We start from the raw sequence: 21,252 nt of genomic DNA, 5'->3' as shown, positions 1-21,252 counted from the left end.
TTATTTAAAGGGGATATCCTAGCCTCAGTTATTTAAAGGGGATATCCTAGCCTCAATTATTTTCTCCTTACAAGTGATAGAGGGCTTTTCTTTGTTTTCTGTGTTGGTTTAATCTAAGTATTTTTTTTTTTATCTAACCAACATTTATGAAATGCAAACTATGCACTCAGTTTTCAAAGAGATCATTTCCCACTAACATCCCTCCAACCCACAAGAGGAAAAGTAGCCGAAGCAAGGGGTTTTCCATTAGGAAACAGTTAGTATTAATAAGGATTACAAGTATTTGCTTGAGAATAACTTGGACACTTCTGGTTAAACTTAGCACACCTATAATAGCTCTTCTCATTGGATGCATTTTATTACTAGACTCTCCGGCTTTACAGACACGTTGCTCATTCATGATTATCTTAAGCAGAGACAAATTAATTGTTCAAGAAAATGCCAGAGGCCTTTGAAATATGGTAGAGACTAAAGAGAGATAGAGCTCATCATGTGTACGCATCTCAGAAGGTCCCAGGGGTCTTTTCCCACTTAATTAACTACCACATAAAAAGACAAGAAAAGGGTAAGGGAAGTCAGGGCTAAAGGTGAAAGTAGGAAAGGTAGGGACACTCAGGAGACCAGAAGCACTTCTCACGATGCTCCAAAGAGAGCCTCAGCCTTCCGGAAGCAAGGCATGATAAGCAGAGCTACAACCCAGAAGGAGAATATTCTACAATAGGCTTGTCTGCTCACACAAGATAAAAATCAGGTATGCAGTCTGCTGATGCATGCAGGGAGAAAATGAACGGGATGCAAGCAGCCTAAGATGAAAATACTGCCCCCAGTTTTCACTCACCCAACACCAGCAGTTCCACCGAGTCTTCATTTTTGCCTTCCAGGTCATCTGGGGTGGTGATGATACAGTAGTAGAGTCCGCTGTCTCCCCACATGAGCTTTCCAATCTGAAGATCTGCATCTATTATCACAGAAAGGAGGACCCGCTCCTAAACCTCTGCCCTCTGGAAGAAAGGCATTGAACGGTGGGGCCTAGGACAGGGGGTACCCTTCTGGGATATCTATTCCTTTGCCCAGATACTAATTGAAAAATGCTCACTTCGTTTCAAACAAAATAATACAAACTAGCATCCTTAAGGCAAGAGAATAATTAGGGTACAGCTGCAAATAGAAGTAGTTCTAGTCCACTTTCAGGAGTAATTGATGTCTTTGAACCAGGTCTACAGTGGCACCTAAGAACAGGGTAATTTCCCAAATAATTCTGGGTTTCTAGAAACAAACTGATTCCTTCAAATAATTTAATAATCAAATAGTTCATGAGACTTGTGACTCACGTCACAAATGACATGTGACTTTTCATATCTAAAGCTTTAGGGAGCTGGAGAGAGGCTAAACTTGATTTGCCCTCCTGGATCTATAGCTTGCACACATCCTTTCTCCAGGAAAAGTAATTTTAGAAAAATCTACTTTTTAGGGTCAATAAAGAGGCAGGGAAGGCAATATCGAGATATAGAATGTCTGCCTCGAGTTCTTCCACTAAAAGTCATTTCAAACAGTTCTGTCACCAATCTCTGAGATGGGAGGCCAGGCTCTGAAAGACTACTCCAGAGCTTATCTCTGTTTCCTACATGCCATGTTGTCTACACCACCTCCCTGTCACTCAGAGCAAAATGCCAGGGCTCTTGCTTCTCCCATCTCCCACAGAATCAGATTCTTGAGTGGCTGAAAGAATAAGAGGTTGACTTACTTTCCCCTGTGTCTGGGGAAAACCCTGAACCTCCCTCCCACCCCCTAGATTCAGAACGGGGGCATCATTACCGTGAACTATTGTGATCTCTCTGCCCCTGTAGAAATCTCCCAGGGTAACAGTCGAGCCCTGTTTGGAAGCTACCACTCGGACGGTCCTTCTGCTGTCTAAACAATCCAAGTAGGGGTCCCATTCCAGGTTCCTCTTGCTGAGCGCTTGGGCTCGGGGAGAAGACATGCCCAAGGATTCTCCCATTCGATCCTGGCAGTAGGATTTGAACTTCCATTGAACCACCGCAGGCTGGTGGGAGGACGTGGAAAAGTGGCATCGAAGTACGGTGGGCTGGAAGAGCATGGCCACCTTCTTCTTGTCAGGCACTGTGACCTGAAGGCCTTCAACCATGGCTACAAAACAGAAGGAACACGTCTGAACAGTATCTAGACCATGGACACCACCTCTGACATCCTTGTTCTGCGTTTAATCAGACCCACAGTTCCAGGTTATGGTCTATCATGGCAAGATAGAACAGCAGGAGTTTGAGGCAAGCAGTCACACTGAACCCACAGTGCAGAAACAGAGTTAGGAATCTGTGTGCATAGCTCATGTTCTTCCCTTTATACAGTCCAGGTTCCTAGCCCAGGGAAGAATTCTACCCATGATGAGCAGGTCTCCCCACCTCAACCTAATCCATATAATCCCCACAGGCATGCCCAGAAGCTATAACTATGGTCAGTCTAGATCTCACTAAGTTCATAATTGAAACTAACCACCACATTTGGCAAGATATCCTAAAAGTGCATCATCTAGCTTCTTGCCCTCAGCTTCACCCCTTTGAAGTAACTCCATTTGAACACCAAGCTCTACAGATACCAAACAACCTAGAGTTTCTCCGAGTGACCCTTGTTATTACCCATCTCTATGTCATTGCACATGGCGACCCTTGTTTCTGGAATGCTTTGCTTCACTTCCCTGGGAAACCGTTTTCCCATCTTTCAAAACCCAATCCTAATGTCTTCTTTGACCAGAGTGCTCTTCCTTCTTTGTGTTAATAACATATCTCCTATATAAACAGTTATTGTGACAATTTTGTGAGAATTTCTTTTCATGCCATTTCAGGAAATGATAATATATTGTCTAGATTATAAAGCCCATGGGTACTGAACAAATACTTGATAGAAAAACAATGAAATCAGGAAGTAACACTTCAAGACAAATCTACTTCCCTTCCAGACGGTGACCAAGCAAAGGGGAAGAAGTAACAGAGCAAAAAAGTCTCTTTATGAGAGACCACAGCTCCAAAGCAGTAGACTAGATTGAACAGCTTTTAAGAGTAATCGAAAGATGAAAAGACACTAAAACCAGATGAGAAGAGATGCCAGCTGAGGTCTGGTGATCAGGAAAAACAGGGGGATTTCAATGAGCAAGATACCAAGGGGAGCCTGAGAGACAAAGGCCCGTGAGATCTTATCAGTTAAGAGTCTAGAAGTTATAAGCAATGAGAACACAATTTCCTACATGAAAGGGAGAGTCTAGAGTTTCTAGCCTAGAGACTTCTGTTAGAAGCAAAAGAAGAATTGTAATGAGAAGTAGAGAAAGGAACATGAAGATAGATTGGAGAGCTTCCAAGCTGAAAGCAAGAATCGCCAGGTTGAGCCAGGTGTGGTGGTGCCCGCCTTTAGTCCCAGCACTCGGGAGGCAGAGGCAGGCGGATTTCTGAGTTCGAGGCCAGTCTGGTCTACAAAGTGAGTTCCAGGACAGCCAGGGCTAAACAGAGAAAAAAAAAAAAAAAAAAAAAAAAAAAAGAATCACCAGGTTGGCTTCAGGTAGCTTGGAGCAGAGGCTTTTGGTTTGGTTTGGTTTGTGTTTTGTTTTGAGTCAGGGTTTCTCTGTGTAACCGTGGCTGTCTTGGAACTCACTCTGTAGACCAGGCTAACCTTGAACTAAGAGATCCGCCTGCTTCTGGCTCCTGGGTGCTGGGATTAAAAGCATGCTCCACCCAGCCAGCATGGGGCAGAAGATTTTGTTTTCCAGGTGCAGCATGGACCTGAGACAGGAGAGAAAGGGTACCAAGTGCTCACCCTCAAGCTCAATCATACACCTCATAGGAACGTGCCCTTTTAACTGAAGCATCCTTGACAAGGACAAGGCGTGCACATGTCTCCTGATTTCCAGAGCAGCATCCCTCCTCCATGAAAGGCACAGTCAAAAATGTGGGTCCTCATTCCTGTTGTGAGAAAATGATTCCCGCATTCCACGGAACATGGTAGTGAACACAAGAGAGCATTTTGGAGCAGCCAAGTGCTTGGAGGCTGCCCATGAATAAGTAAAGGAATGGCTGAGCCAGTATAGGAGTATTAGTATGGGAGCTTCGAGGGCTGTGCAGAGGAAATAGTAGGTGACTCATAGATCGCATAGTATATTAAAATAGTGTTGGCACCAAACAGGAAGGGCTTGGAATATCATCTGGCAACACACTAGTGGCAAGGCCTTAAAGTCTGTGTAGCAATCTGAGATCCATTTTCCTCACCTACCCAGTAAGTATCAACGTTCTTCCCTGCCAGGAACACAACATGAACACACTATCTCACCGGGCTCCTTCAGGGAGCAGACTCAATAGAGGTTCACTGAGACGCAGATCTTAAGTGACAGTCCCCACCACCATTTTCAGCTGTGTCCTCACATCCTGTACTGAAGCTACTACATCTCAACCACCATCTCCTACCACCAGGCTTGATAATAACCATATTCTGTAGGTTGGCCCCATCAAGGGGCAAATAATTCTGTCAGGAAACGCAGTTGCAACCTCCTATCCCAAATGTTGATGTCGCTAATTCCGTGCTCTCTGACTCACACACCCGAGATAGAAAATGTACATGACTTTACAGTTACTCCTTAAATGGTACAGCACTGATTTTTGGCCCTGTAATTCTTCAACTCTTTACTCTCGTCCCAGTCTTCCAGGTGACGTAAGTGGGACAGAAAGGTGAAATGCTTTCAATTAATGATGGCTGTGTTTGGATAATGAAGCATGGGCATTATTCCCAGGACAAATCACGCACCTGACCATGCCAGTTCTCTGTCCTGTGCCCTGCTGGGGCTCTATTTGGGAACATTTCAGTTCCTAGTCTCTCTGGGGTAAATAAAATCATAAAGGGGAAAGAGCGCTACGTGAAAGTGTTTTTGGGGTTTCAAACGTTATTTACACTTTTATTTTAAAGAGAGAGACAACTTTGGGTTTTTGTTCATTAGATAATTGCTGAGAATAACCTCATCACCATTTCTATTCTCTGTTAATGAGATTAGCCATTTGAAGAAGGCAAGCCATTGAACTCTCTTAATCAATTATTAATAGAGGTTAGTCAGTTCTCAGCTTCTTCCATGATAGTCACACAAACGCATGCTCCAAAGAATAAAAAACAGGTTCTTGGAGACATTTGCCTTTTTACAGCATGGTGGTTAGTTAAAGACCTGAATTTGGAGAGCAGTCCCAAATTAGAATCCAGCTCCATGGCTTTAGGCAAGGTACTCAACTCGTGAACTCCAGATTTCTCATGAGTAAAACCATAACAATAGTAACAGTCTTATGGGGTTGTTCAAAGGTTAGATGGCATTTTATCCTAAATACTTATGGCAACAGCCGATATATATTAAGCACCAAAGATATGCAAGCGCTGTTGTTGTTGCTGTGACTATCAAGAAGTACCTTGGCTTCTGTGGAGCTGTGGTCTCTAAGCTAGGCAAGGACAGATAGTCAGGCATGAGAGGCTGGCTGTGAAAATGGAAGAACAGAGAGAAAATGCACAAGCACGCTGGAGTGTGTCAGAAGTTCCACAGAGATGGTGTCTCACTATGCTTACCGATTCACTAGCACGTGTCCTTGAAGTCAGAATGGAGAGTGGCAGGTGTGTGTGTATGCATGCACACTGTGCGTATGCACGCACGCTGTATGAGCACAGATGCAGATGCAGGTGCAATGGGACCTGCACTGAGGAGAGAGTGGGGTTGGTCCGGAGGACATAGCCAGGAGTTCTGAGCGCCCCTTCACCGGACTTTTGAGGACCACAGTTGCTAAGAATTAAAACTAAGATTAAAACTAAAACTCTACTTTCTCAGTTTCCAACAGTAAGTAGCATTCAATTTCCAAGGCTGTTCTAATCCCATTCATCAGAAACCCATCCTCACAAGTTGAGGGTCTAGAACTGCTCATCTGGCCCTAACACCAGTGTCTAGGACGAGAGACTGGATTTCTTATGCCCACTTGACAGTATCTCTTGTTCTCATCCTGTGATTGCCCTATTCAGAAACTGTTCCCAATTTGGTATGCTAATTTGCAACCTGCTCATCCTGCGCAGAACTTCAACTCACTTTTTCCAGACCCTAGCGGCAGCCCCTTCTCCAAAGGGCAGGACATGTTTCCTGTATCTCCCCATGCGTAGTTGAATCCATGATGGTACATCCACCATCTCTCCCCTTCCATGATGGATTGAAACCCTGTGAAACTATAAGTTTTCTTTCCTCCATTTAGGTTGGTTCTGTTTGAAACTGTGGCCACAGTGAGGGGAAAGTACTGAATACACCCCAGGTCAGTGCTTCAGCTCTGATGACTGGCTCACTGCCTTTGACCCCTAACTTGGATTTTCTCTGTCCCCATTATAACCAGATTTCTAGTTCATCCTCCCAGATAATAGTTGTATGATGCTGTGTGATAAGCCCCTCTCCTATGGCATTTTAATGAATTCTTTAAAAACCTATAAAATAAGGGTTATTATCACACTCGTCTTACATATGAAAACTGATGCTCAGCTGGGCGTGGTGACGCACGCCTTTAGTCCCAGCACTTGGGAGGCAGAGGCAGGTGGATTTCTGAGTTCAAGGCCACTCTGGCCTATAAAGTGAGTTCCAGGACAGCCAGGGCTATACAGAGAAGCCCTGCTTGAAAAACAAAACAAAAAAGAAAGAAAGAAAGAGAGAGAGAAAGAAAGAAAACTGATGCTCTAAGAATATGCATACCCTGCCTAATATATCAGCATAGCAAGTGACAGTCATGCCAAGCCCCAAGCTGACTGGCTCTAAAGTCCTTAACCATCACTTTATATGGCTAGTGCTACCAGCTGGGTGTGAGAACTATGTCCTCCGTACCTCCACACACTTCGCATACATACACACACTCCATACACATACACACACTCCACACACATACACACACTCCACACACATACACACACTTCACACACATATACACACTCCACACACATATACACACTCCACACACATACACACACTCCACACACATATGCACACTCCACACACATACACACACTCCACACACATATACACACTTCACACACATATACAGACTCCACACACATACACACACTCCACACACATACATACATTTCACACACATACGCACACTCCACACACATACACACACTTCTAGCCCAATCTATACTGAACATTTTTCTAGAGCATTCTTTTTTAAACCCATTATCAACACATCCATTCAGTTTCTTACTTTCAAGGTTACTCATTCCTCAGTCTCTCCAGAATAAAATTCCCAAATCCCAGTGCCTTGGTATGATATAAGATCTTATTCATGGGTCTTGAGAGATGATGGCTCAACAGTTAAGAGTATTTGTTGCTCTTCCAAAGGACTTGAGTTCAGTTCCCAGTCCCCACACTGGGCCGCTCAAAACCACCTGTAACTCCACCTCCAGAGGACCCAATACACCTTTTCCTCTAGATGCACCCACATACACATGGCAGACACACACATCAACAAAATCAGATTCAAAGGAGATCTTATTTATGATTGGTCCCACATACATTCCAGCTATCCATTTTCATCCATTATCTATAGGGACACATAACTATAAGGAGCCAGAGAGGAGCACTGAGGAGAGGTGTGGCAAACACAGGCACGAGTACTAGCACACAGTAGGAAGACAGGCATGCTGAGCTTGGGCACTGGCCCACAGTGGGGAGTCCCTGATGTTCTGACTGTGGGCACTGGCTAGCTCAGGCACTGAGGACAACTTACTGAACATGAGTTTTGAGGTTTTCTTAATCATTTAAGAGGTGCAGAAAGAAGCCGGGCATGGTGGCGCACGCCTTTAAATCCAGCACTCGGGAGGCAGAGGCAGGCGGATTTCTGAGTTCGAGACCAGCCTGGTCTACAAAGTGAGTTCCAGGAGAGCCAGGGCTATACAGAGAAACCCTGTCTCAAAAAACAAACAAACAAACAAAAGAGGTGCAGAAAGAATCTGGTCCACACTCCAAACTAAGGTAGGTAGGTATTCCAGAAAAATGAGGAGAGGCAGAGGCAGAGAAAAGGCAAATAAATAAATGAAAGGGGCAGGGCAGTGTGTGGTGCAGAGCACACCTGTAAAGATCAGGTCTCCTTTTAAAAGTTAATCACTGACTACAGGAAGCACTATATAGCTCTCAAAGACCACAAGGAGTTTTCTATGTAAGCAGAGGGAGGAGTCACATCCTAGACTGGCTATTCTCCCACATACTCTGTCTCCCTGGAATCTAGAAAACATTGACTGTGGGTATTTTAATTCTGTCAAAACCTTTTTTTTTTTTTTTAAAGGCACTTCATCAAGCACTAGCAAAACAAAGAAAAGGCAAGTTCCATATCTTGGTACATTATTTAATCCAAACTTGCTTATTTGTTTTACCTTAAGGTGCCTGAGGTTAGCTGCCAGGATTTCCTTGAGCCTGCATACCCAACATCCAGCAAAGCCATGGAGTGTAGCTGAGGTCTAAGAAAATGTGGAGTGAATCAACAATGTCTGAGTAGCCTTCTCAGCGTGTGAACCTCAGTGCAGAGCATGCATTCTGCCCCAAATCTAGGGAGCTGCCTGAAAGAAGTGAGCAGAGGCAGATCAGCATAGTGGCTACACTCTTTCTTGCCTTACTTTCAGACTAGGCAAAGTCCTCTTCAGGCACAGACAGTGCCTGGGAATTAGGGTCCCAAATTGCCTATCCCAATTCTCAAGTAAAGGAAGGGATCTACATATGACAAACTGTGTTCTTGTGACACAAGCGGTCTCTTGAGCAAGGCTGTTCTTATTTAAGCACCTTCATTTCTTTTAAAGCAAGTTCCTTTCCCCACTTGTTGACAGCCATTCCTCCAGCATCACTGAGAGGCAGTTCTGTAAGCTCGCCCCTGTTTTAGAGAAACAAAGTTGCTGCTGAGGTCACAGACAAGTATCCTTGGAGACAAGCATCTAGAAGCTTTGTATAAAGCTTACCCGCCCCTTAATTCTTCAACTCTCCAAAGCAGATTTGACAAATTTCTTATTCCCTAGAGACTACTAAGGTGTGTCTTTAGTCAATATGGCAGTTCAAACATTCCTTCTCCTGCCTTCAAGTTAAAACGTAAGAAAATTTATCACTTGTTTTCACGTTTTAAACATGTCTCAACCTCCCAAGACATTTTTAAAGACAGCTAGTGGGCGGGCTTTCTAAATGTAGACAAATGAATAGAAGGTCTGCCCACATCTCCAGTGGGGTCAGCCTGTAGTCAAACCAAGTAAAGAAAGACCATGCATCCCTGTGTGTTCAGGATGGGAGCAAAGCATTTCCAGTGTCCACCTACAGAAAAGGATTAAAGACAAAAAAAAATGCAGCTTGACAGTTTTCTTCTGGAAGCAGAAACCATCTTCTTGATCAATTAAGGTTAAAAAATAAATAAAAAGTCTCTACTGAGAACAGTAGACATCACTTCAGTACTTGGCCTGTTTCCTGAGCGTTGTTCTCTACATTTCCCAGTGAATCCCAAGTTTATCAAATTCTTTGGAAAAAAAAAAAAAAAAAGATTTCTTCCATGCTTTAACTGGCTAGATCCATGATGTTGTAGTAATTTATGGGGGTTCCTATGCTCCCTTTTGTTCCCAGGTATCTCCAGGGCATTTCTACACCCACTTTAGCCTGTATAATTTGCAGATAAAAACCACAGAAACCTGGTATCTTTATTAACAAGCTTTAAGCCTAGACTGGGCAGATTCTGAGCTATTCTGTCCTACATCCCAGCCATAGATCCTGTGCTACTTGCCAACTGAGACTTGCTTTGTTCCACCTGTGTCCTCAGGGCACCCTTCTTCTCCTCCTCCTTTATCCCTTCTCCCTTGTGGTCCCTACTTGAGACCCCCTATTCATCCTAAGTCCTATCCCCCACCCCCCACGTGCCCAGTCATAGGTTCTAGCTTTTTATTTACCAATCAGAGATATTGGGGAACATTCCTTACAGCACATTGGACAGTACAGTGCCAGTGTCTGTGGGGATGTGGAGGTTGTAGTAATTTATGGGGTTCCTATGTTCCCTTTTGTTCCCAGGTATCTCCAGGGCATTTCTACACTCACTTTAGCCTGTATTTAGCCCACATTGTACAACCCTGTGAAGGAAAAATGTGCCTTGGAGAGTGAGGACCACAGGCCCTGCGGCTCCTGAAAGAGTCCTGATATGCTGCACATGGCATCAAATCTAAGATGGATCCCTTCCCCTCAACACCCTGTCCCCCCACTTGCAAGTAACCTCTCATCAGCAGAGCTTTCATTGGGGCATGGTGACCGTATGGCGAAATATGATTGGCCAAGGATTTAGGGGCTTGGATTGGCTCAAACACTGCATATAAGCATCTGTGCCCCAATGCTGGTCTTTGGAGATTGATTCCCAGGATTCATCATGTGACTCCATCGCCTCTCACCACCACTACCTCCTCATCCTTGGACCTGTTCCTACAAATGTCTAGACTGCTGTATCTTGGAGTATTAAAACCATCTGAATACACTGCCCACAAAACCAACCCCAACACCAGGGTTTCCTCTTTGCTGCCCCAGTACCTGAATCTTTCATCTACATTTGAAGACCATTTTTTTAAATGCCAACACTCTAGTATGTTTTCCTTCTAATAATCTCCATGTTCCCATTTCAGATAGGATCATATTCAAGCTCATCCTGTTAGAGAGGGAGAAACAACCATTTCCTCCTTTTTAGTAATAGGACACCCCGGGTTTTCATTTGGCTAGACAAACCACCAGAATCTACACATTTTCTGGACTCTCTTGCAGCTAGCTGTGGCCATGTGACTACATTTCAGAAGTGAGAAACAAAGTATACAGCTTCTAGGTCATCTCTCTGCCATCAAGCTGTTTACCTTCAACTCTATGTGTCATGTGGTCAAAGACACCCACATAGGCTTTGCTCATGGCCTAGTTATTATTTTCGGCCAATGGTTCTGATGCCCACGAGCACAGAGCTTGCCACTCATTAAGCAAAATTCCTATGTCTCCAGCTGAGCCATGTTTTCCCATTCTGCCACCACCATGTAGATGAAAACCAGATATATCAATCTGACTTGTTTCATCATCCACAGATCTGAACTCAACTATTGGTGATGTCTAACTAGCTTGTGTGCCAATCCAGCAGAAACAAAGCAGTGCTGAAAGAAGGTCAGTCTTTATCCTGCAATGCAGAAGGACCTTAAAAACCATCCTATTTCTTTCAGGTGGATCAGACTTCAGACACTTACACAAGCCAAGGAATATACAAGAAAATTCCTATCAACCTTTATCAATTTGTTGCCTGTGTTTCCTGTCTAGATCTTCCCTGATCTCCAGGCCCAAATACATAGCTCTAGTCTCTATTTTGGTGTTACATAAACATATTCAAGCTCATCCTGCTAGAGAGGGAGAAACAACCATTTCCTCCTTTTTAGTAATGGGATACCCGGGGTTTTCATTTGGCTAGACAAACCACCAGGATCTACACATTTTTCTGGACTCTCTTGCAGCTAGCTGTGGCCATGTGACTCATTAAGAAGTGAGAAGCAAAGTATACAGCTTCTAGGTCATCTCTCTGCCAGCAAGCTGTTTGCCTTCAACTCTATTTTCCTTGTTCCTGATGCTGAGAAGAGCCTACAGCTACAAGCCACATGTTAGAAATAGTAGCTATAGCCCCACAGATTCAAACTGTAATGAGAAAGAAAATAAAGTACTTTATTTAGTCACTATGTATGACAGGTAAGAACATCAGCTTTATAAGACCTGAAATTACTGAGGAGGTAAGACTCTGGGCATGTCTGGGATGAATTACTGAGATGACATTAAATAAGGTGGGAAAAGTTGACCTCCAGGAAAAGAAGAAAGTGCTGTGCCAAACATTCACCTCCCTCTGCTTCAGACTGCAGAATGTGATTGGTGTCTCAGGCTCCCACCACCAAGACCACCCTACCATGGTAAACTGTAGCCATGAACCGTGAGCCAGAACAAGCAATTCCTTAAGTTGCTTTTATCAAGCACTGCATAAGGCAACTGATGCAGTATGGTTTAGGGTACCTTAATTATAGCAGCCTAGCTTATAACATAATTAGGAGAAAGAGATGGAGGGATTTCCATGCCCCTCCTTTATATGTTTCCTCTTTCATCTTAATTCATGTCCATGGATTCCTAGAAATCCCAAGCTAGAAATCTAGATGCATCCTTCCTTCCCTGTCAACCTCTGCATCCAGCCAGTCATACTTCCACCACCATGTAAGTCTGTCCATGTCTATCAGTCTCTCTGATTGATTGATTGATTGATTGATTGATTGATTGACTGATTATGTATACAGTCTACATGTATGCCTGTATACCAGAAGAGGGCATCAGATCTCATTATAGATGGTTGTGAGCAGCTATGTGGTTGCTGGGAATTGAACTCAGGACCTCTGGAAGAGCAGCCAGTGCTCTTAACCTCTAAGTCATCTTTCCAGCCCCCATGTCTGACTGTTATGTCACTGTACCATACAGGTTCAGGTCACATCATACCTTCTTTTACAAGGCTCCTTATCCACATCTAATCTATTCACCACCTTGAGCACAAATGTTCTTTCTGGAATGCACATTTGATCATGGCACGCTTCTGGCTCTGACTCTTTTTCTCAAAACTCCCTTTAGCCTTCTGGAGGATTAAGGGGCTTCTCTTTTCTTTGCTCCCACAGCACTAAATGCTTCAAACACAGATAAATATTTGTAGTTTATAGAAAAATTATCACATCCTGCCTTGGTTCTCAGCCTTGACACAGCTTGTTTCCTCTGCACGTTTCTTTATTCTTTCTCCCCATAGCTCCCTTCCCTTCTAACTTCTACTTATTCTCCAGGACTTCCTCAAGTATCACTGTCTCTAAAAGCTGCTTCCAGCTCTCACCACGGTACACAGCGGAATCACATCTCCTTGCCGGAGAATTTCCTATTCAGTCATCTGCTCCCTTTGTTATCAACAGTTCCATTCTGCAGGGTTCTAAAGATTCTGCTACATAGTGAGGACAAGATTACAGTTGTTAGAGGATGGATTTCACTGTTTGTTCCCTTTCCAATCTTGCATTGGTCTCTCCAGCCACGGGTACTGTTCCAACTCCACAGACTGCATGCTGGGCCACAGTATTTCCTTTGCCCAGTATAATATGAGCAGATAAGTCACAAGACATGTCCACGTAGCTGTTTAAAGGCACTTGTGTGATTTAGCTCTACACACGGCCTCTATACTCCCACCCAATCCTCCCAAGCATTTGCCCTCCACTATGAGAACAGTATAACCAGTTAGGATCTATTCCTTCATACTGGTAAAGGACAATTGGTACCAAGTCAAGTCCACCAAGCCAACACTCAGCTACCCACAACTAGCTACAGCTTCCACATGACATGATTAAAAAATAAATATTAACTACAGTGTGCTATTGAGGTTTATTTCTTAATGCTGCATCAAAATGCTAATGAATATGCCTTGCTGGGTTTGTGAGAAGTACTGGGCTATTACTGGGTGCCGAATGTTGTTCTGAGAGTTTTTACATGGTTTAATTTTAACCACTGCGAGATGAGTGAGCTTTGCATGTCTAAGTCAAAGGAAATAAAATAAAATACAAGCTAGCATTCAAAGACATGTCAGTTAGTGCTAACCCTACCCCTAAACACATGTACAAGCACACACATGTGGGCGCGCGTGCACACACACACACACACACACACACACACACACACACTGCAGCCTCTGATCCGCTTCTCCTCTGTATCAGCCCCTGGGAAAGGCTGTGTGCAGAAGGGGTAACAGTGTGCGTGCTCTGCTCCTAAGGGAGAGCTCTGCATCCTGTAAGCTCCACACACAGAAGGAGAAGAGAGGAAGTAGCTTGTTCTTCTGAGTTCTTTCTTGTTTCTTGGCCCACAAAGAACTCCAGTCATCCAAAATGCTTTCTTTTCCTTTTCAGAGAGCCAAAAACCTAACTCCATAGCCGCGGTTTTAAGCATGCATACAGCACAGCCACATCTTGCACGGCTCCTGGGTGTAGAGCACTAACACCTAGTCCCAAATGCTCAGCAGTGTCTGTTCTGCTGCGAGGGCACAGTCCCTGCCTCTCTGGAGTATTTCCTATACACTCTCCCCCCACCCCACACACCTCAGGACTTAATTGAGGGGAAAACACAACAGCTAGTCTCTCTCATTTTTCACTGCACCATTTCCATAAATTCCATAAACTCTAACCCTCGATACCCAAGACACCACATCATATATATTCACTAACGTCAAGAGTTACAGTTTGAAGCTGGGCGTGGTTGCGCATGCCTTTAATCCCAGCACTCAGGAGGCAGAGNCAGGCAGATTTCTGAGTTCGAGGCCAGCCTGGTCTACAAAGTGAGTTCCAGGACAGCCAGGGCTATACAGAGAAACCCTGTCTTGAAAAACCAAAAAAAAAAAAAAAAAGAGTTACAGTTTGAGCTACCTTACCCAAAATAGAATGCTTGCCTTGGATCCTGACACTTGAAACAGCCAAGTTAGACTAAAGTGGTGACTTGCCATATCTCATGAAATTTTTTAATCAATAAAACTCCATGGACAAATAAGTCCCTTATTTCTTCTGAGCTTTGGGCTTCTTGAGTGTGAGTAGGTAATAATGACCTTACTTTAAAAGGATCAAATGGGACAATGTATATGAAAGCTACCCAACACAGAGGAAAACGTCACAGTACAGAAATACCAAGAACTGCCACCAAGCCGTTACCTTTCTGTATGCTTCTGACTAAAGACTAGGAAGAATGAATACCCAAAGGAGGGAAAAGATAAGTGGGTTCTGGAAATTGGAGGAATATGCCAAGGCCATGCTGGCCTGGCCTCAGGCCACCTAATCCAAAGTATTTACCTCACTCTACCTAACCTGACCACCCAACCCTGTCTTCCAAAAGCTTAATGCTAATCATTTGTTCTTCAGAAAATCTCAACAACAGGTCTCCCTTCCTAGACAGTGGTGTTTTGTTCTGTTTTTTTTTTTTTTTTTCATTCTGAACATTAGTTAGAATGGAAAACACTGAGATTTACTGTTTCCCTCACCAGTGAATTAGCAGGTCATCAAAATTAAATGGGGAAAAACATTCAGACTTAGAATCACACAGCCAAAAGCAACTCTAGAAGCCACCCATCTAACAGACTAGAAGACCAAGATATAAACCTGCCCAGGGCTACACAGCTTTTTATGTAAGGGCCAGTTCTCAAACCCAACCTTCAACTCCCAGGTTAGGGATCTTTCCATCCACCGGGTTCTTATACTAAGACTGCCAACACTAGACCAAGCACTGAGTACCTGGACTAAAACTATTAACACATAGGAGCACAGAGCTTACAATTCTCAATCCTTTGTCAATCAGCGACTCAGCAGATTCATGTGTCCAAACTGTAGGCAGCGATAAGGGCACTAAAACAGCCACCTTCTTCTAATCCAGCAAGAAGCTCCGAGGCTGGGGATGGTGAGTATGGGAACGGCTAGGATAAAATACTGAAAGAAGTTTGGGTATAAACAATGTTCCTTCTGTGGAAGAAGGCAGAACATAGAAGGGAGGGAATGTAGGCACCATACAGGGCTTGAAGGGGATGATGGAATCTCTAAAAGAGAGCCTTCCTTTCCCAGGATTAATAACACCCTACGTCTTCTTCTTTTTTCTTTCTTTCTTTTTTTTAACCTTTATTTTTTGACAGTGTAGCCATTGCCCCTCCCACAGTTCCTCATCCCATTCCTCCTCCCCTCTATCTCCAAGAGGATATTCCCCCTCTACCAGGCCTCCCCACTCCCTGGGGCCTCAAGTCTCTCAAGGGTTAGGTGCATCTTCTCCCACTGAGGCTAGACCAGGCAGACCTCTGCTACATATGTATGTGTCAGAGGCCTTGGACCAGCTAGTGTATGCTGTCTGGTTGGTGGCTCAGTGACTGAGAAATCTTAGGGGTCCAGGTTAGTTGAAACTGCTGGACTTCGGATGGGGTCATCTTCCTCCTCAGCCTCTTCCAGCCTTTCCTTAACTCAAGAACAGGGGTCCCTGACTTCAGTCCAATGTTTGGGTGTAAGTATCTGCATCTGTCTCAGTCAGCTGCTTGTTGGGCCTCTCAGAGGACAGCCATGCCAGGCTCCTGTCTACAAGGACACCATAGCATCAGTAATAATGTCAGACCCTGAAGCCTCCCCTTGAGATGAATCCCAATTTGGGTCAATCACAGGAACTCCTTCCCCTAAGTCTTTTCTCCATTTTTTAGACAGGAACAATTCTGGGTCAGAAATATTGACTGGGCAATCAGTTAGCACGTGGTACTTATACACTCTAAGTCTTCATACTTTACATGATAATCATACCTAAGCCACCATCCTTACATAGTCATCAGATAGCAAAGTGGCCCAGGTAACAGCCATGCCCCAATACCACCCTGTCTCCTCCTCCCTGGGTAAGGAGATTTTCTGAAGCACCTCCCAATACTTACGTCTTTTGCACAATGCTAAAACGATTGTCCACAGTCCCACAACCAGCGTCTCTGCCTCCGAACCAAGCTCCCTGAAGGCAGAGGCTGTATCTTACTTTTACTAACCCCCGGCACAGTGCGTAGGACAAGGCAGTGACTCCCTGGCTGCATGAAGACATTCTCAATTCAGCCATCCCTTCTTCAGGAACAACTTTGTTTCAGAGTCAGTTTGGGTTAGAGCCCCATGATTTGGATAGAGCATGCTTAGTCCAGGCGCCATAGCGCCTACACTGCTCTACAGAATCATCAACCATTACGGCAAATTCACCAACTAGACTGACCCTTCTCCGAGGGTAAGGATTGTGATCCGTTGGCACTTTAGTCTCAGCACTTATCCTTGCCTTTAGAAGCCACAGGAGTTGGGGACGGGCCTTCAGAATGGGTGGATAAGTGAACGAAAGGGTCCCCACAGGAAAGCTGATGGAGCCGATAGTCTCCATCAGAGACACTCAACGGTCTCTAGGAAAACCTACAGCCCATGGAGTGGACGCTCTGGGAGTAGCTCTACCTTGTTTCTCACAGCCTCTGCTGCCAGGGGAGACGAAACTGAAGGTCCCCCTCCATAAGGGTACAAAGATGGAATGAGCCCTCCTCCAAGTCTCACTGCTAGAGGGCACCTGTTGCTAAACTAGCAGCTGGCAAGCATTTGGTTTTGTTCAAAACAACAACAACAGCAAGAACAACAACAACACCAATCTCTTGCAGGAAGTAGCCCTGCACTGACAATGAGAAATCAGGAGGCTAAATATGTAGCAGGAAGAACTGGATTTCAGCAAGGAAAGACAAGGAAGGAGCCGTTACAGCCTGAGGAGAAGAACCCAAGTGTTGATTAGAAATTGCTCAGCCTGCCTCAAAGCAAAACAGGGGAGTAGAATGGTGGAAAGAGGGAACATGGGGGAGGAGGGGAGAGAGGAAGGGAGGGAGGGAGGGAGAGAGGAGGGAGGGAGAACATGAATGTGGTTTGTTCTTGGCTCTGTCTCATTTTTAATCTGCTTTTTGCCCTCTCTCCCTCCCCCTTTCTTACCTTGTCTCAGGAGAGAATTCATTGATTGAGCTGGATAGGAATGTCTTAACCTTTCCTCGTAGGGCTACTGTGTGAGGAATGAGTCTAAAGCCCTCTCATCCTTGACTGAGCCTCTCTCCTCAGGCCCCCTCCACGGCAGCCATTGTTAGTGCCCTCATACTTTGCAGGGGCTGAGAGGAGCCTTGTCCATCAGCACCTCCGACAGCAGGGGGGAGGGTCAGGGGGTGGCCACGGGTAGTCAATGGCACCCCAGGACAGCAGCCTCCCTCAAACATCACTCCTGCTGTCTGACAGCTGAGACACCCCGATAAGTAACCTGTTGCCTGTTTCCAGGCAGAGCCAGCTCTCCAGGTGCAGAAGGCAGAAGGCACAGACAATGCAGCGCCTCCCTCCACACAAAAATAAAGCAACAGAGCCTCCCACCAGAAAGGCATCGAAGCAGGTGGAGCTGGGGCACAGAAGTCTGGCTGGGGCCTGGGAGGTCTGAGGTGACGCCCCAGATTCAAATATGCATACTGTTTCTCTGCACCTCTGTTTCTATAAACCAGGGGGGCTGGGGGCTGAACTAGATTTCCTGGGGTCCCTCCACTAATAGGTTTCCATTTCATAAGAAACTGTTAGCCATCTAGAGAGCCCATATGCGCTTCTCTCCCACTCTCTGTGAGTCCCCACAGTACTCCTCTTGGGCAGACCCAGTATGGGGTGGGGGGGACATCGAGAAAAGCATCTCTGACTCATGGACCTCCTAAAATGCCTGCCTGACTTCAGAGAAGCCATGACACAGGCCACAAGTCCCAGTCCCCTTGAAGATGGCAAGTGAGCAGTAGAGGCCACTGGGAGTCAGGATCTGTGAGGGCGGCAGTGGAAAGCATTGGGAGGCCAGAGGAGGGAGAAGCAAGGATCAGCCAAACCCTGGAATTAGATGATTCATATTTGAATAATGTGGGAGGGATGAACTCAGAGCAGCCAAGATAAGAGGCTAACTCTACTGAGGATGCCACCCCCCACCTCCACCTCATCCCAGCTGGGGGCAAGAACAGAGTTAGGGCCTATCATTTGCCATGAGGAAAGAACTCAGGCAATTGATCATTTCACTCTGAGGGTAAAAGAAGAGGGGGCATTTGCCGTTCTTCCTTCTTACATGTCTTTTCTCCCGTTTCAGATTTGCTTTGGCTATTTTAAGCTGGATCCCATTTTCCTAGTGTCTTGATCTCACCCCACGTCACCTCGCCCCACCCTATCACACCCTCCTGGAGCTGGTGGATGCCCCAGAGGAAACAAACTTTTTTCTTCTTGCAGCCATTTGCTCTCTTCTGCCCGAGACTGACCAGATCCTATCAGCATGACCTTTTGACACCTTATTCTGTCTTCTCCACTGTCTCTTTGGTTGTTTCTGACCCACCCCCAGCCATCCAAAGCCTCCTCACCCTGCCCCATTTTTCCTTCAGCGAGCTACTCTGTGAATCTGAGGTGGCCATCCCAGCGCCACTTGTTCCTTAACCCAGAACTGCGGAATTGTACAGTGTTACACACAGGGCTTCTCCTAGCACCAGAAGATGGGAAGAAAGTTCACAAAAGGAGAAGAGGTGTGCCACAGACACTGCCAAAGTTACCTCTGAACCTCCATACAAATTAACCTTGTTAGGGGGAGGGGCGTCGATCTATTACAGGGTTGTCTTTTATCTTCTCCAAATGGCTCCAGTAAGACTGATCAGGCCTTAAATTGCAGGGCCAATCAAGCTGTTCTTCATCTTCCTAAACCTTTTCCCCTACAGCCAGAGAGCCCCAGAGAATGTCCCTGGGTCTCCCTCCTCCTCTAGGGAAGTAGCTGGGGAGACACTCCCCTACCCCCCCAACCCCCGCCTCCAGAAAACCAGTGCTGTTAATGAATCAACCCCTTCTGAGCTTTTTCCAGGCTTTGCCCAGGACTCGGAGCCTAACAAACTCAGAGAAAGGAGGAGGAAGAACCATTGTTTGGAGGGGAAATATACCTCCTAAGAACAGCCTCAGCGCTAGTGAGTCAAACACCTGCATCTCCATCCAGCTCCTTTGCAATCCGGCATTCTCCCTTGCCTCCCCCATCATCCAAACACACACACACACACACACACACACACACACACACACACACACACACATCACAGGCTAAGCGGCTTTAACACTGTCAAAAAGGAGGAAAATGGGGGTGGAGTGGAACACCACCACTGTGGGAATACATATAAAGTTATCCGTAGCTGTAGCAAACGACTCTTACCTGTTAACCAGAAGACAGCGGTCCACCCCAACACGACCCTATCCATCTTCCCCAACTTCCCATCCAGATCCAGAGTGGGAAAAGCGGGCATCGGCTGGCAAGCTACGATCCCAATGACCTCGCGGCAGCAGGCGGCAGCGGCGGAGCGCGGGCCCCGCGCGTCTTTGGCGCCGCAGCCCTCGGGGCTGGCCGCGCAGCCCGGCCCCGGGCGCTGGACGCCGCCGCCTGCGAGAGGCGCGCTGCCGCTGGCTCCAGTGTCCGATTGGGCTGCGGGGGCCGTTCCCGCACGCACAGGCTGCGCGGCGCGGGGCGAGCGCCTCCCCGCAGCAGAGCTCGCCGCGCGGGGGAGCTCGACCGCCGCGCCGCCGCGCCGCCGCCCGCGCCACCACCGCCCGCCAAAGTTTCTCGGTCACGTGCCTTCTCCCGGGGCTGGGAGGTCAGCGCCTAGCAGCGAAGTCCACCCCCGAGGGCGGACCATGTGGCGGGGGCTGCGGTTCACGCTCTGCTCGGGCCACTAAGCAGGCTGGGACTCGATGTTTCCTTGCACTTGTACTGGGTGTCAGGGACAGAAAGGCTAAAAGGACTTGGCTTAACTTCTGGGGCTTAGACCTGTGTGGTGTTTGTTTGTTTGTTTGTTTGTTTGTTTGTTTTTGCTGTGCCCTGGCTGGTGCATCTGGTTCGAAGGACCAAGAGGCCCCAACCAAAGTAGAATCCATAGGGGGGAAACCCTTTAGGCAAAAAAAATTTTTCTGTTAAACCGTATGTGGCCTTTTTAACAGAAAATGAGGAGGGAGGGAGGGAGGGAGGGAGGGAGAGAGAGAGAGAGAGAGAGAGAGAGAGAGAGAGAGAGAGAGAGAGANGAGAGAGAGAGAGAGAGAGAGAGAGAGAGAGAGAGAGAGACTGAGACTACACCTACACATATGCCATTTGCAGCATACATTTCCATGGGTTATGCCCACTTTTAAAATGGAGTTGTCTCCTGTCTATTGGAAAGGACTCACAATACGTTGAGAAAGCACTGAGAAACGAATGTTTAGGTTAGCAAATATATACTAAGGCTCTCCTAGGCTCTAAGAACTAAGGCTACAGGATGAGAATGGTATAGACTTGGTGTCCTTGAGGAGCCTTTCTTGGGTCCAGGAGAGGAAGAAGGCTAGACCTTTAGAGGCATAAAAATTGTGCCTTTGTCGACGTGGGAGAGATAGGGAAGCGGCGGGGTGGACTCAGGAAAGAGCAAGTTAGTCCCAGGGGTGGGGCTGATGACCACAATAAAGGAGACATCTGTGTTAGCACTTGAAAGATGGGACAAGATTTGGGCTGTTGAGGGTTAGTGGCTGTAGAGAGGCAGCACCCATATTCTGTCTAGAGGAAGGGAGAAAGAACTCCGAAGGACCGAAAACTGCCCGTGAAGT

General features: G+C 46.1%; 1 protein-coding gene across 2 annotated transcripts in view; it reads right to left on the bottom strand.

Moving 5' to 3' along the window:
• Ildr2 (immunoglobulin like domain containing receptor 2) overlaps nucleotides 1-20,169 on the bottom strand; it is a 62,824-nt gene extending 42,655 nt beyond the window's left edge. For both annotated transcript variants that reach the window (XM_021198584.2, XM_029538536.1), the window contains exons 1-3: nucleotides 19,841-20,169; nucleotides 1,816-2,148; nucleotides 839-958 (exon numbers count right to left, since the gene is read on the bottom strand). In XM_021198584.2, the coding sequence (XP_021054243.1) occupies nucleotides 839-958; nucleotides 1,816-2,148; nucleotides 19,841-19,931 (544 nt within the window). In that variant the 5' untranslated portion in view covers nucleotides 19,932-20,169. The remainder of the gene's footprint in view (nucleotides 1-838; nucleotides 959-1,815; nucleotides 2,149-19,840) is intronic.
• Between the last annotated feature and the right edge of the window lie 1,083 nt (nucleotides 20,170-21,252).

Source organism: Mus pahari, chromosome 5 (assembly GCF_900095145.1).
Source record: "Mus pahari chromosome 5, PAHARI_EIJ_v1.1, whole genome shotgun sequence".
NCBI classification, from domain to species: Eukaryota; Metazoa; Chordata; class Mammalia; order Rodentia; family Muridae; genus Mus; species Mus pahari.
The sequence above is the reverse complement of the archived record's forward strand: the minus strand, read 5'-3'. Positions and strand labels throughout refer to the sequence as shown.